The sequence below is a fragment of the Lissotriton helveticus genome, chromosome 3_1, assembly GCF_964261635.1.
Source record: "Lissotriton helveticus chromosome 3_1, aLisHel1.1, whole genome shotgun sequence".
In the NCBI taxonomy this organism is placed as follows: domain Eukaryota; kingdom Metazoa; phylum Chordata; class Amphibia; order Caudata; family Salamandridae; genus Lissotriton; species Lissotriton helveticus.
Window position 1 is genome coordinate 53,322,020 of NC_136061.1, and position 15,944 is coordinate 53,337,963.

Genomic DNA, 15,944 nt, shown 5'->3' on the forward strand with positions numbered 1-15,944 from the left:
AAGAGGAGTGTAGCTGGGCTGTAACAAGAGGAGTGTAGGGGGGCTGTACCAAGAGGGGTGTAGCGGGCTGTACAGAGAGAGGGGTGTATTCGGACTGTACCAAGAGGGGTGTGCGGGGCTGTACCAAGAGGAGTGTAGCTGGGCTGTAACAAGAGGAGTGTAGCGGGGCTGTACCAAGAGGAGTGTAGCTGGGCTGTAACAAGAGGAGTGTAGCGGGGCTGTACCAAGAGGGGTGTAGCGGGGCTGTACCAAGAGGGGTGTAGCGGGGCTGTACCAAGAGGGGTGTAGCGGGGCTGTACCAAGAGGGGTGTGCGGGGCTGTACCAAGAGGGGTGTAGCGGGGCTGTACCAAGAGGGGCGTAGCGGGGCTGTACCAAGAGGAGTGTAGCGGGGCTGTACCAAGAGGGGTGTAGCGGGGCTGTACCAAGAGGGGTGTAGCGGGGCTGTACCAAGAGGGGTGTAGCGGGCTGTACAGAGAGAGGGGTGTATTCGGACTGTACCAAGAGGGGTGTTGCGGGCTGTACAGAGAGAGGGGTGTATTCGGACTGTACCAAGAGGGGTGTAGCGGGGCTGTACCAAGAGGAGTGTAGGGGGGCTGTACCAAGGGGAGTGTAGCGGGGCCGTACCAAGAGGGGTGTAGCTGGGCTGTACAGAGAGAGGAGTGTAGCGGGGCTGTACCAAGAGGGGTGTAGCGGGGCTGTACAGAGAGAGGGGTGTGCGCGGCTGTACCAAGAGGGGTGTAGCTGGGCTGTACCAAGAGGGGTGTAGCGGGGCTGTACCAAGAGGGGTGTAGCGGGCTGTACAGAGAGAGGGGTGTATTCGGACTGTACCAAGAGGCGTGTAGCGGGGCTGTACCAAGAGGAGTGTAGCAGGGCTGTACCAAGAGGGGTGTAGCGGGCTGTACAGAGAGAGGGGTGTATTCGGACTGTACCAAGAGGGGTGTAGCGGGGCTGTACCAAGAGGGGTGTAGCGGGGCTGTACCAAGAGGGGTGTAACGGGGCTGTACCAAGAGGAGTGTAGCGGGCTGTACCAAGAGGGGTGTAGCGGGGCTCTACCAAGAGGGGTTTAGCTGGGCTGTACCAAGAGGAGTGTAGCGGGGCTGTACCAAGAGGGGTGTGCGGGGCTGTACCAAGAGGGGTGTAGCGGGGCTGTACAAGAGGAGTGTAGCGGGGCTGTACCAAGAGGGGTGTGTCTGGGCTGTACCAAGAGGAGTGTAGCGGGGCTGTACCAAGAGGGGTGTGCGGCGCTGTACCAAGAGGGATGTAGCGGGCTGTACCAAGAGGGATGTAGCGGGGCTGTACCAAGAGGGGTGTAGCGGCGCTGTACCAAGAGGGGTGTAGCTGGGCTGTACCAAGAGGAGTGTAGCGAGGAGTGTAATGGGCTGTACCAAGAGGGGTGTAGCAGGGCTGGACCAAGAGGGGTGTTGCTGGGCTGTACAGAGAGAGGAGTGTAGCGGGGCTGTACCAAGAGGAGTGTAGCGGGGCTGTACCAAGAGGAGTGTAGTGGGCTGTACAGAGAGAGGGGTGTATTCGGACTGTACCAAGAGGGGTGTAGCGGGGCTGTACCAAGAGGGGCGTAGCTGGGCTGTACAGAGAGAGTGGTGTGTCTGGGCTGTACCAAGAGGGGTGCAGCGGGGCTGTCCCAAGAGGGGTGTCGCTGGGATTTACAAAGAAAAGGGTGAAGCTGGGCTGTACCAAGGAGTTGAAGCTAGGCTTACCAAGAGAGGGGGGAGGGAGGGCATTACTTAGAACTAATCCTCTCAGCTAAACCAGCCTGAATCTCATCCATGTATTTCATTGGCTCGTGATGGACGTTATCTCACGGCACTGCTGTCACAAAGAGAGGCCGTGAGGACGGCTCCCGTCTTCTTTCCACCTGAACCAGCAACAGGTTTCGGCAGGTCTGGGATCTTGTGAGGGTTAATTAAGGGGGGATGTTTCTCAGATGTTCCTCTGTAATATCCATATTCTGCCCTTATGCCAGGGCGGGGGCCGTCCATGTAATTTAGTTGCAGAATATGGAAGCCTCTCACAACTTATGGATTTATTTACTGATATTGAGTCTGTGTTCTATTCTTTCCTAGGAGGTCTTCCGCATTTGGGATGGAGGGTCTGATCTTCCGTTAGGTCACCTGGATCAACAAGCCACAGCCTCCTGTCCCATTCACTCCATTGCTCACCCCAAGCTCAGCCAGATATCTCTACTCTCCTCATCGGCTCCCAATCCCGAAGATGGGTCTCCCGCGAAGTAGGTGACGTAGAGGCGCTCTCTCGGGATCTCGTAAACCTGCGTCAGCAGCTCCCAGGCCAAGCTGCAAGCTTCCTCCTGGGACAGTGAGACAGAAAAGGGAATCAGAACGAAGGAACAACTAATGCAACTTAAGAAAGAAGAAAAGGAGAAATACATGTATAAGAAAATGTGTTGGGGAAATTAAACAGAGAAATGGATAGAAGTGTAAAAAAAGAAAAGCAAGTTATGGAAGAAGCAAAAATAAAAAATGAGGAGCAAAATAAGACCAGAAACAGAGGAAAATAAATAAAATTGAGATCAAACATTAAGGTCAAAGAGAGGAACCAATACTAAACAAGCCCTGGTGAAGCCAATAGGTCTGACACTAGCCAATAGTGATAGTTTTTTGCTACTTTTGGATGAACTTCATCAGCAATAGCCTCTGTGTCATTTGCTAGACACTTCCCTCTTGTGCTTGACAGTCATTTTCACTTTGGGTTTTGAAATTTGGGCTTGACAATCATTTTTACTGGGGGTTTGAACTATATTTTGTCGTTCTTTGGACGTAGTGTGATGCTTAAACGGTACGGCCCCGTCTAGTAGGGCTTTTACCTGTTTGTTCACATGTTACCTCGTCTTCTCCTAACATCCACATTTACTTTTATGTTTCAGGTTCCTCTTATGTTGCCTTATTGTATTGTACTTATACTGTTTCTTCACTTCAACGTTAGTCTTCCTCTTTGTACAGCGCTCTGATACCCGTCTGGGTCTTGTTGGCGCTTTATAAAACTTTTCAAATAAAAAAATAAAAAAAATGTGTGTTTTGTTTTGTCATGGTTTTTGCAAAAAGTTATTATTTGGAAAGCTGCCTGTCAATCTAAAATAAATACTGGTTAAACCAAAAACGTCTTGTCTTCAAAATGGGCACATTGCCACAGTAGTCATTGCCACGTACACAGACTACTATGTGTGTTTATGTGCTTCCTGGGAAAGGACAGAATGCTATCACTCACAGTGACGTTAGTAATTTGGCAGAAGAGGGCTGGCCAGTACTCCATGCTGCATGGTATAGTGGGTGGAACAGAAGTGTGAGTGCCACAATATCAGGTCAATGGATGAAGCGGCTGTCTGAAAGCCCCAATAGTAAGTATTTTATACATGTACTTTTCGTAAAATTAAAAGGTTTCAGCTAACGCCAGACCTATCATTGGGCTGAAGAAGGTTGGAAAGAAAAAAGGGGAAAATAGTTAAACAGCATCTAGGAAACATCAAAAAGCAGCCTTCTTTAATTGCAGCCAAGTGGGTGATATTGATGGAACTTCTGTTAGACACCACTAACCTATATCCATACATTGGGGAATGCCAGCTCTCTTGCAACAACTCTATCTGTGGGTTTGAGGTTTTGGTCTGGAGGATCTCCAACCCCGCTCCAGTGTGATGGGCTGCCAGACCCTTTCTACCACCTTGAAATGCTTCTAACGGTACCTCCATGTAAATAGGACTTCATACATTTATACTTAGTTAAACGTTTGCAACGCTAAAGAATGGCTTCCCGTGAACACGTATAAACAGGTATATAAAATTACTTGCAGAACTAAAGCACACAAATCCACTGAGAGTCAATCTTAAACACATATGCTGCAGCCTCCTTTTGTAATTACTACAGTTCTTGTTCCTTTCTCATATCCAAGAAGTGTTTTGTCTTAAAGCTGGAGCACCTGATCGCAGCGACATCCTGCTGGGCGCTTGGCTTGTTCTTGACGCAAGAAAAGCGCCAGTGAAGCAGTTTGTCCAATACCAAAACTAGAACAGGACGACTGTTACGTCAAAAGGTAGCTTGTTATTCATTTGGCCCTAGTTGCTGCTTTCCACGTAACTTGAGCACGTGTGTCAGTCACGTCTTCCCACCATTTCCTCTTTAATTTGTTGGTGCAGGTACAACATAAGGTCACTTGCCGCTAAGTTAGTGGAAGCAGCAACGAGTTCGCTCTCGATTAAAACTAGAAATTGGGAGATTTTGCTGTAAATAATTAAACACATTTGGGGAACGTATTTTCCAATTCACATATTACAGTGGAGGCAATCTTATGCCGGACACTGCTAAAATGAAGCCTTTTTTGCCTTTAAAAATTGTGGGTCTCAAGCCTGAATGGGGTCTGTTGGCATGTTGATCTCGTGGAGAGGACATGAGTGAGCTCCAATAAAGGGAACCCAGTATTTTTGAATGAGCTGAACCGTAAAGCCATACAGGTAAATCTGGAGGGAATGAGTAGATTTTCACTGATGGAGGGACGTCGAGAGGCTTACCTACGTGCAAGAGATAGTTGGGTGCCATGCCATAGGTAGCAGACGCTTACCCGGGTGCAAGAGATAGTTGGGTGCCATGCCATAGGCAGCAGACGCTTACCAGGGTGCGAGAGATAGTTGGGTGCCATGCCATAGGCAGTAGACGCTTACCTGGGTGCGCGAGATAGTTGGGCGCCATGCCACAGCCAGCAGAGGCTTACCTGGGTGCGAGAGATAGTTGGGCGCTATGCTATAGCCAGCAGAGGCATACCTGGGTGCGAGAGATAGTTGGGTGCCATGCCATAGGTAGCAGAGGCTTACCTGGGTGCGAGAGATAGTTGGGTGCCATGCTATAGCCAGCAGACGCTTACCCCGGTGCAAGAGATAGTTGGGTGCCATGCCATAGGCAGCAGACGCTTACCAGGGTGCGAGAGATAGTTGGGCGCCATGCCACAGCCAGCAGAGGCTTACCTGGGTGCGAGAGATAGTTGGGTGCCATGCTATAGCCAGCAGAGGCTTACCTGGGTGCAAGAGATAGCTGGGTGCCATGCCATAGGCAGCAGAGGCATACCCGGGTGCAAGAGATAGTTGGGCGCCATGCCATAGGCAGCAGATGCTTACCTGGGTGCGAGAGATAGTTGGGTGCCATGCCACAGCCAGCAGAGGCTTACCTGGGTGCGAGAGATAGTTGGGTGCCATGCTATAGCCAGCAGAGGCTTACCTGGGTGCAAGAGATAGCTGGGTGCCATGCCATAGGCAGCAGAGGCATACCCGGGTGCAAGAGATAGTTGGGCGCCATGCCATAGGCAGCAGATGCTTACCTGGGTGCGAGAGATAGTTGGGTGCCATGCCATAGGCAGCAGATGCTTACCTGGGTGCGAGAGATAGTTGGGCGCCATGCTATAGCCAGCAGAGGCATACCCGAGTGCAAGAGATAGTTGGGTGCCATGCCATAGGCAGCAGACGCTTACCTGCGTGCGAGAGATAGTTGGGCGCCATGCTATAGCCAGCAGAGGCATACCCGAGTGCAAGAGATAGTTTGGCGCCATGTCATAGGCAACAGAGGATTACCTGGGCGGGAGAGATAGTTGGGCGCCATGCCATAGGCAGCAGATGCTTACCTGGGTGCGAGAGATAGTTGGGTGCCATGCTATAGCTAGCAGAGGCTTACCTGGGTGCGAGAGATAGTTGGGCGCCATGCTATAGCCAGCAGAGGCTTACCAGGGTGCGAGAGATAGTTGGGCCCCATGCCACAGCCAGCAGAGGCTTACCTGGGTGCGAGAGATAGTTGGGCGCCATGCTATAGCCAGCAGACGCTTACCAGGGTGCGAGAGATAGTTGGACGCCATGCCACAGCCAGCAGAGGCTTACCTGGGTGCGAGAGATAGTTGGGCGCTATGCTATAGCCAGCAGAGGCATACCCGAGTGCAAGAGATAGTTGGGTGCCATGCCATAGGCAGTAGACGCTTACCTGGGTGCGAGAGATAGTTGGGCGCCATGCTATAGCCAGCAGAGGCTTACTCGAGTGCAAGAGATAGTTGGGTGCCATGCCATAGGCAGTAGACGCTTACCTTGGTGCGAGAGATAGTTGGACGCCATGCTATAGCCAGCAGAGGCTTACCCGAGTGCAAGAGATAGTTGGGTGCCATGCCATAGGCAGCAGATGCTTACCTGGGTGCGAGAGATAGTTGGGTGCCATGCCATAGGCAGCAGATTCTTACCTGGGTGCGAGAGATAGTTGGGCGCCATGCTATAGCCAGCAGAGGCATACCCGAGTGCAAGAGATAGTTGGGTGCCATGCCATAGGCAGCAGAGGCATACCCGGGTGCAAGAGATAGTTGGGCGCCATGCCATAGGCAGCAGATGCTTACCTGGGTGCGAGAGATAGTTGGGTGCCATGCCACAGCCAGCAGAGGCTTACCTGGGTGCGAGAGATAGTTGGGCGCCATGCTATAGCCAGCAGAGGCATACCCGAGTGCAAGAGATAGTTGGGTGCCATGCCATAGGCAGCAGATGCTTACCCGGGTGCAAGAGATAGTTGGGCGCCATGCCATAGGCAGCAGATGCTTACCTGGGTGCGAGAGATGGTTGGGTGCCATGCTGTAGGAGAGTAGGGTCTGCTATCCTATGGTCACCCCAAATTTTTGCTTTTTGCTTCGCTGGTTTTCGACTACTGAGGCTGTGGGCCTGCTGATCAGACCCCCAGCCTGCTGTTCTCTCACTAAATTAATGATACATGTGCTATAGGCACATACCACAATTGGAAATGGACTCCTTGTCAGCCCCTGTATAATGCACTATAGGTGCCCAGGGCATAGGGGCCACCAAGGCCTACCAGGGGCTGCAGCATATCTTTTGCCACCCCTGGCTGGTTCTTAAATTGACACAACTGGCTGATCACTCAGCTGGGGTAAGGTGGTGTAATCACCCCTTACTTAGATATAGTATACCTATATCTAAACCTATATCTGGACACATATTAACCTGTGAGCCACTCCTATGGAAGGCCTCATCAATCCTGGAGGCAGAGTGCGTGGTTTAATGTGAGATGGAGCTCTAGCATGAGCTGTGCCTGTCTGCAGCTGTCGGGAACAACTCCCTAAGCTGTTTCAGGATAATGCCATACCATATACTCTTAAGCGCCTTATAATCCTCGCGGTTATATAGCAACTTTGGTTTGGCTTTATCAAAACATGTCGTGTAAGGTGTCATACGATTTGGAATACTATCCCCTCGCCAGTTCTGGCGACGGGGATAGCATTCCACCCCTCTAGAGGGGTAAGACATGTTACTTTACTTAAATGCGGTTAATTTCTAAAAGGACCTTGGATCCACAAAATGGATGCCTCTGCCACAGACACGAGTCTGACCCCCTGAAGCTGACCGAAACTCAGCCAAATGGGGCCTGGACAAAGGGTTTCCTGTCGCAGGGAGGTGTTACACCCCCTCAGACAGGAGATAGTGGATTGTAGCGGGGAGGTTTGAAAGAAACCAGACACTGCCTGGGGAGCACAAGGCTGCCCCTTGCATAATCTGGCCAAACCGGTTCTGGGGCACTCCAGCCCTCGTGCCAGGGCGGCCTGGATCAAAGGAAAGGGGTGTATCCACCCCCTTCCTGGGTCCCACCAATAGGAGGGGACCTAGCAGGTAATCCAGCCCCCCAGATTCGAATAAGAGTGGGAGCAGTGCCAAGACACTTCAGATTATCCTGACGAAACATAAGAAACGAAACTCTGGACCCTTCGACATCCTACTCGACGTAGAAGCCCGAAGAATCTCCCTTGTGGTCAAGGAGTGACCACCCTGTGCAAACAGGCACCATCCAGCCATCGACGTCTGCTTTGTCGCAGTTCCCGCCGGAACTCGAGCGACAGAGATGTGGTTCGAGGTCCAATACCCGTGTCACAAAACCTCAACGTACCAAGACGATTTTGGTATCTATGAACCGATAATAATTAGGACATCATTCCTATGTATTTGCGTCACAATCGAGGGTTGCCAACACCCCAAAATCGTAGTTTCCGTCCCCATCCCTTAAACTCCATTTTGTGAACGGCATCCATCTTGCATCTTGCCCTCATGTTAAGTCAATTAAAGGTCGAGCTTGATCAAAAGGGACACGTCCACCTTTCGTGACTTCCCCCTGACCTGTCCCAACTGACTCCATTGCCTTAAGCCAAACCTGTTTGGGCAGCTCCTCGCCCAGTGGCCGAATACGATAGCATCAATACATAACATTCCACAAACCATTCACTACATACAGACCATGCTTTCTGCAAACATGCACCTGTCCACATTCCTTGTTTATGGCCAGTTTTATGACTGGGTTGTACCTTTCTTTATTAAGGTTTCATCGATATCTGATGGGAGTTCCAGGCCTAACTAGGTAATCTATCAACAAACTGGACATCTAAAATATGGGCTTGCTTACATGACTCCGCTCTTTGTATTATTGTAGAAATATGTGTATAGCCATATCATAAACTCAGGAATTCTTGCTTGCAGCTATTATTTTTGTATATAAGGAGACGGCTGGTTCTGTAAAAACGAACAGTCTCCCGAGAACCTACTCTCCGTGTGGTGTACTTCTGGGACACGTGTTACTTGGTAGCTACCAATAAAACTTGATCTTTGACGGTAACTAGAAGACTCAGTGTTTCTGTGGTCCGGAACAAGGGAGAACTCAGAGGTCTTCGGGTGCTACCCCCTGGCACCACCGGGTTCCTAAAAACCCGGCACCTCAGTTGGCGCCCAACTCGGGGCAATATCAAGCGGTGACGGTCCAAGCCAGATGTTCGTGAGGAGCTTCGTGTGAAAATTCCGGAGGACGGCCAGCCACTTCAGCGACCCCTGTATGTCGACGTGGTTCCGAAGGTCTTTGCTGCGAGGTTCCCCGCGTCCCGACGGCTACGAAGGACTGCTGCCCTGACTATCGCCTTGTTTTGGACCCAGTGATCCTTGGTAGAGCGAAACGATAGACGAGTCTTCTAGCGACGTCACAGATCTTCAAATACTTCAGTTAAGTATAAGTGGAGCGTCTCCCAGTCCTTAGTTTGTCCTTAGTTTTTGGTATCCTTGGGATACGCTTTGATTTGGTACTTGCAAGCCCCAAAGCCGAAGGACTCGTGTATTCACGAGATATATCGTAACAGATAATCCTTTGAAGTTTGAAGCTAGACTAGTGAGCGAAGATGCCTGGTTTTAGCAGACTTGGAAACTTGTTTTGTCTTGGTTGTAGTAAGGACTCCCGATTAGAGGAATCTTGTCCGGTTCCTCCAATTGGAACTCCAACGTATGAGCTCTATGTAAAGCACGGCGTAGGTCCTATAACATATAACGAAGTATGGATAAAATACACCCGCAAGGATGGTGTTTTAAAATGGCCCCAATATGGTAGTTTCGACTCAGAAGTTTTAGATAACCTAGAGGTCAAACTGTTCAAGAAGAAAGCCCGACCGGCGATGTTTGACTCTTTCCGCTTATGGCGTAAAGAGGCCAAACAGAAGGAAATTAAATTAGAAAAGAAGAATAAGCGGGAAAGAGGTATTTCAGTAATGCAAGCCGCGATAAAATTTAAAGACAACGAAGAGGATCGAATAAGTGAGCAGTTGCACAGGCAACGTAAAATGGCAATAGATAAATGCTATCCTGTTTTGCCATCTCTCCAGCGAGAGACAGTAAAAGAGCGTGAAAAAGATCCATTAATGGCTCATTTGCTAAGTTCGCCACCACCCTATGCACAAAATGCCACAGCACCTCCGCAACCTTTAGTTGCACCTCTGGTAGCTGTTATACAGGCTCCTTTACCGCACTCACCGGCTACTCTTCAGCTGGCTCCTGTTTCTCTGGCGCAGCCTCCTCAAGGCTCACCGATCACATCTACTTCTCCTAGTGTTCCTTCTAAAATTTCGCCTAGCACACCTTCTAGTCTCTCTGATACTCGTTCTACGAACATTTCTGTTTCTACTTTGCGTGACTCTGTTCTACCACCAGTTATTCCCCCACTTTCACCTTCGGTCTGGCATAAAATGGCCAGCATTGTTACTAACTTTCCTTAACCACTTTTTCGGTCGCCTAAAACGACCCCTAACACGGAACGAAGACAATTACGAAGCCAAATGCCCGATTATCAGGAAAGGGAATCATTGAATAAGTTAGCACGAAATTGGGCTATGGACACAGCAAGATATGATGTAGAGTCTGTCATGAACGTTTTCCGTCAATGGGATGAACCAACGCAAAGATACGTCTTTGAGCAGATGTGTGTTTTCCTGTGTGAGGATTTGGTAGATAATGGTCAGACGACCAACGAGCAAGAGTTGTGTAGTGTACGATTTAAATTTGGAGAGGGTATGATTGTGGGTCCCGACGTTGAAAAAGCAGTTGAGATATTATTATCACATCGAAGTACGGGTGGTAATTCTGGGTCATCCTCTGACAGTGGTACATCTAGCAGGAAAAGAGCGAGACAGTACCCCATGAGAGAGGTTCCTCCGGTCTGGAGGGAAGGTGACGCAACTGCAGTTCCACCGGTTCTGCCTCATTTCCAGCGTGTATGGGTACATGTCCCCTGGAAAAGATCCGAAGTTTTAGCACTCAAGCAGACACTACCCGATCCCCGTAAAAACCCGACTGGGTATTATAAGGAGTTGTCCCAAACTGCCAGCTCATGTATAATGAATTTAGCGGATATAGACATGTTGTTTGGGAACGTTGTTCCACATCCTTTATGGAGTAAGATACGTCATACAGATCATGACCAAGAATTAGGTGACTCGTGGGCGAACATTGCGACTACAGATGCTAGACAAGTCGGTGGTTTCAAGCCTGAGCCGTTAATAGCTGAACTTCCCGGTAGAATTATTGCGTACATGAAGACAATTATGCCTGAAGTACGCGTAAACTGGGACAAGCTATCCGCGTGCAAGCAGAAGAAAGACGAGAATGTGTCTGACTTTTTCACGAGATTTGAGGAAACTTTCACTGACCATAGTGGTCAGGATATGGCTACCGAGGGTGGCCAAAGATTGTTTGTAGACAAGTTTGTACACAATCTGCTTCCCGAACTGTGTGCTAAACTAAAAGATTCAGAGAGTGCTTGGGCTGTATCTACGTCAGCGCAGATTCTAGCAACAGCTCAGTACTACGAAAACAGGCGCAAAGACGAGCTAGACAAGGCAGACAAAAAGACGAAAGATTTAAAAACTAAAGTTCTTCTCCAACAGGCCTATCCGCCTCGTATGGCTAGCCAGCCCAATTATCAACAGAATAAGCAGTATTCTAGAGACGCGCAAGGAAACAAGTCTTCCCATCAGCGTGTTCCGTATGGCCCGAATCAATGTGCGTATTGCAAGGAAGAGGGTCATTTTAAAAGTAATTGTCCGGCTCTTGCGCGACGCTTAAACGGTGCTTCAGGTGTAAGAGGGAGAGGTGTTCAACATGCCCCCAGAGGTAGGGGCCGTGGAAATTTCTCCCAGAACACAGTTTCTTTTCCGCCTCAGAATTCCATGAATAGCTTTGACCAACAGAATAACGCATCATCTAGGTCAGCTCAGTACTATGCTGACGACTATTACACCGAACACGACAATGAGGGTAACGATCGCTAGGACAGCCATGGACAAAGAGAGGGAGTTGTTTCAGTTCCAGTAGACCAGGATGGACCTTATGTCGAGGTAACTACCTCAGGAGTGTCAGAGCCATTTCTGCTGGATACTGGTGCTACAAAAAGTTCTATTATGCACTCAAAACTTCCTGGCGCACCTTTGTCTGGCGAAATGAATGTCTCAGTAGGCTTCTCTGGCGCCCCTGTTAGAAACCCGATCTCTAGTCCTATATCCCTTTCTGTTGGCCCCTGTGATTTGGAAGCACCCCTCATTCTTACAACAGGTTGCGGTGAAAATTTGTTAGGATTGGATTTGCTAAAAAGGTTGTATGCGACTTTGTACTGTTCTCCCTCGGGAGTACAACTTACCTTAGGGAAAAAAGTCATTTCTCCAATGTATTTGTCAAAAGAAGGTATTCCAACCGAATTGTCATCACTTCCTGATATACTGGGGGCTAATGGTTCCAATGATGTAGGTCGTTTGGAGATAGCACCGTATGTCATAACTTTGAAAGCCAACGTCGGATTGCCACGTATTCCCCAATACAAAATATCTAACGAATGCGAGAAGGCGTTGTTAACGATCATTTATGATTTGATCGATAAAGATGTTATTGAAGAAACAACAGGGAACGTTTGTAACAGTCCAGTTTTACCGGTCTTAAAACGTACTGATCCTTCACAGCCCCCTGTGTATAGGTTTGTGATTGACCTCAGAGAGGTAAATAAGGTAGTTATCCCACAGTTTCCAGTTGTCCCCGACATTACTGCTTTATTGACAATGGTTCCAGCTTCAGCAGACTGGTTCTCGGTGATTGACCTGAAGAACGCTTTCTTCAGCATCCCGATCGCCGAAGAGAGTAGAGACCTTTTCGGCTTCAATTTAGGAGGACGAAGCTTCCGCTTCAAATGCGCTCCTCAAGGCTACTGCGGAAGCCCATCTATATTCAGTCAGGCTCTGAAAACACAACTAGACACAATTGTGCTGCCAGATGGGGTCAACTTTGATCCAGTACGTAGACGATCTACTGATCGCTGCAGACACTGAAGAGATTTGCAAGGAAGCTACGTTGTCGCTATTGCGTCACTTATGTGACATGAAGCACAAAGTCTCCCTTTCAAAACTGCAATTTTGTCGACAAGAAGTAACCTACCTAGGTCACATCTTATCGAAGGAGGGAAGGAGACTGACACCAGAAAGAATACAGGCAATTACAGAACTAAGTGCCCCAAGGACACAGAGAGAGGTTCGAGCCTTCTTGGGCATTACATCGTACTGTAGACAATGGATACCGAATTTCTCACTACTAGCCAAGCCCTTGCTGGCACTACTCCGCAAAGACACGCCTAATCCTATGCCTTGGTCTGAAGATTGTCAGACGAGTTTCCACGAGTTGCGTGATGCATTGTGTTCGGCCCCTGTGTTGGGAAACTCCAACTACAGTAAACCTTTTACATTGTATGTCCACGGAAAGGAAGGTTGTGCATTATCAGTCTTAACGCAACACTTTGGGGACAAACAGCGCCCATGCGCGTATTTTTCGGCAACTCTGGATCCAGTGGCTAAGGCACTGCCAAGTTGTCTAAGAGCAACCGCCGCAGCAGCTGTCTGCATTCGACAGTCTGCTGGATTAGTCATGAATAACACTCTGATCGTTATGGTTCCGCATGCAGTAGACATTTTGCTAAATAGGACCAAGACACAACATCTTACTAGCGCTCGACTATCCAGTTACGAACTTACCCTGCTAGCAAGTCACATCCACATAAAGAGGTGTGATACACTCAACCCCGCTACGTTATTACCCATCCCGACAGAGACAGACAAGATTGACAAACATGACTGCTGTTTCAGGACAGAAGAAGAGACAAAAGGGAGAGTAGACTTACAGGACACTCCCCTTCCCGAATGCAATGATACTTTATGGGTTGATGGTTCATGTTTCAAGTTGCCGAATGGTGATACGACCACAGCATATGCCGTAACGACATTACACACCATTGTAGAGACTGCACGCATTTCCCACAATTCTGCACAAGCTGCAGAGCTGATTGCGCTTACTAGAGCATGTGTGTTGGCGAAAGGAAAGCGAGTGAATGTATACACTGACAGCCAATATGCCTTTGGTGTGGCTCACAGTTTTGGGAGATTATGGCGTGAACGTGGGTTCCTTACGTCCCATGGTGCAAAGATACAACATGGCCAGCTAGTCAATGAGCTCCTTGAGTCACTCACCTTGCCCCTACAAGTCGCCATTATAAAATGCAGTGCACACAAAAAGATTCAGGATGATGTTGGCCGCGGAAATGCATTGGCAGATGAGGTTGCGAAAGAAACTGCAAGGAACACAATGAGTCGGATGTATGTTATGGGTCCCGCTAGATGGACTGCTGATGTGGGAATGTGTGAGGTCACCATTGAAAGCGTAAAATCGATACAAGCCGAGGCCACTGAGAACGAGGTGAATGAATGGAGAGAAAGCACAGGTAGATTGGATGCGAATGGTTGTTTGGTCGAACTATCAGAACACCAGCGATGGCTATTACCTAATGCATACGTACTTGCAGTAGTAACGATGGCTCACGGAATTGCGCACATCAGTTCGAAAGGAATCTGTAAACTATTGGCCCCAGTATGGCAGAATAGCAATATCCCAAAATATGCAAAGAATGTGGTCAAAAAGTGTATGGTGTGTTTGAAGTACAATCCCGGTAGGGGAACCCCAACTCCAGCTGGTCATTTTGCGCCTCCAACGTACCCGTTCGAGGTTTTGCAGCTCGACTTCATCCACATGGAGAGGTGCAACAACCTAAAGTATGTGCTCGTTGTTGTCTGCGCCTTTTCAAGGTGGGTGGAAGCGTACCCCCTTAAGGACAATACCGCTTTATCAACTGCCAAAGCACTCGTCAAAGAGTTCTTTCCGAGGTTCGGTATGCCTAGAATTGTCTAGAGTGATAACGGAAGTGAATTCGTAGGATGCGTGATGAAGAGAGTGTGTGAGTGTTTAGGCATCCACCAAAAATTCCACGCTGCAAATCACCCCCAATCAGCTGGATTAGTAGAGTGCTACAATGGCACTCTAAAACTCAAACTAGCCAAGATCCAAGCCAGTACAGGTCTTAAATGGCCTGACGCCCTGCCTCTAGCGCTTTTGTCAACCAGGATGACTGTCCACTCCAGATTAGGACTTAGCCCCCATGAGATCGTGTTTGGCCGCCCAGCCAACGTCTGGGGCGTGCCAAGACCCAAGAAACTAAGTGAGATAGAACACCCCGTTCTACTTGACTATTTGTGCGAATTGACAACTAAATTGCGTGTTTTACACCAACAGGTTCACAGTTCCTCTCCACCAGCCTCTGACGATCCAGGTCACCTCATCGAACCCGGCTCGTGGGTTTTGGTGCGAAATTTCTAGCGCACCAACAACGGACAGCCGAGGTGGACCTAGTGCTGCTTTCAACGAGATCTGCTGTTCGGGTGGAAGGCAAGAAGAACTGGGTACATGGGACCCACTGCAAACGGATCCCTCTACCCCTTCCATACGACCGGTGGGTCAACAAAGGACTTGCCGACTCTGAGACAGAATCCGTACCTCGCTTCATCCCTTTCAGCGATGCACGTTTGAAAGAAACTAGTACCGAAAAGGAGAGTGATCATATTTTACAAGGACTTGTGTCGCCGTCAATGCAATTGGACACTACCGAACCTGAGACGCTGTTTGAAGACCACACCATACCTGGGAAACGACGGTACGACCTGCGGTCTAAACAAAGAGACTAATAAACGATTGACCTAATGTGATTTCCCTTTTCCCCTAAGAACTATTTTTTGGATTTTTCAGCTCTCTCGTCCCAGGGGAACTAGCTCATTTTTGATTTTTCGAACCGCCATCCGGTTCTGCTGCTAGGGTCGCGGTTGAAGTCTGGGGAGTGCAACTGGGAAGTTCTAGGTCCACGGTTCTGATTGGTCCACGGGAGTTACCCCGGACTGAGCAGAGCGCGCTCCCTGGGAGAATCAATCAACCACCGCGGGCAGCAACTAGAGGATGGAGTTTCCAAGGGTAGAGAGACCTATCAGACTCACGAACTTCGGAAAACAGTTATGCACGATACTGTCCAAAAGAAGATTCCTGATACTATGTGTTTTAATGTTATGTAGCATACTTGTGTTTTTTACTGGTTATACTCTACTATTTCTCCACACTACTTTCACCCTCTACCTGAACACGAGTCTGCCCGAAGACTCGAATTTGTAAACAATTCTTTCATTCAGCTCCTACACCAACACCAGTCCGTAATGAACACATCAAACTGTTGGATATGCG

General features: G+C 49.0%; 1 protein-coding gene across 2 annotated transcripts in view; it reads right to left on the reverse strand.

The window, feature by feature from the left end:
• Positions 1 to 15,944, reverse strand: part of LOC144822097 (alanine--tRNA ligase, mitochondrial-like) — a 246,721-nt gene that overhangs the window by 211,459 nt on the left and 19,318 nt on the right. For both annotated transcript variants that reach the window (XM_078679220.1, XM_078679221.1), the window contains exon 3: positions 2,179 to 2,324. In XM_078679220.1, the coding sequence (XP_078535346.1) occupies positions 2,179 to 2,324 (146 nt within the window). The remainder of the gene's footprint in view (positions 1 to 2,178; positions 2,325 to 15,944) is intronic.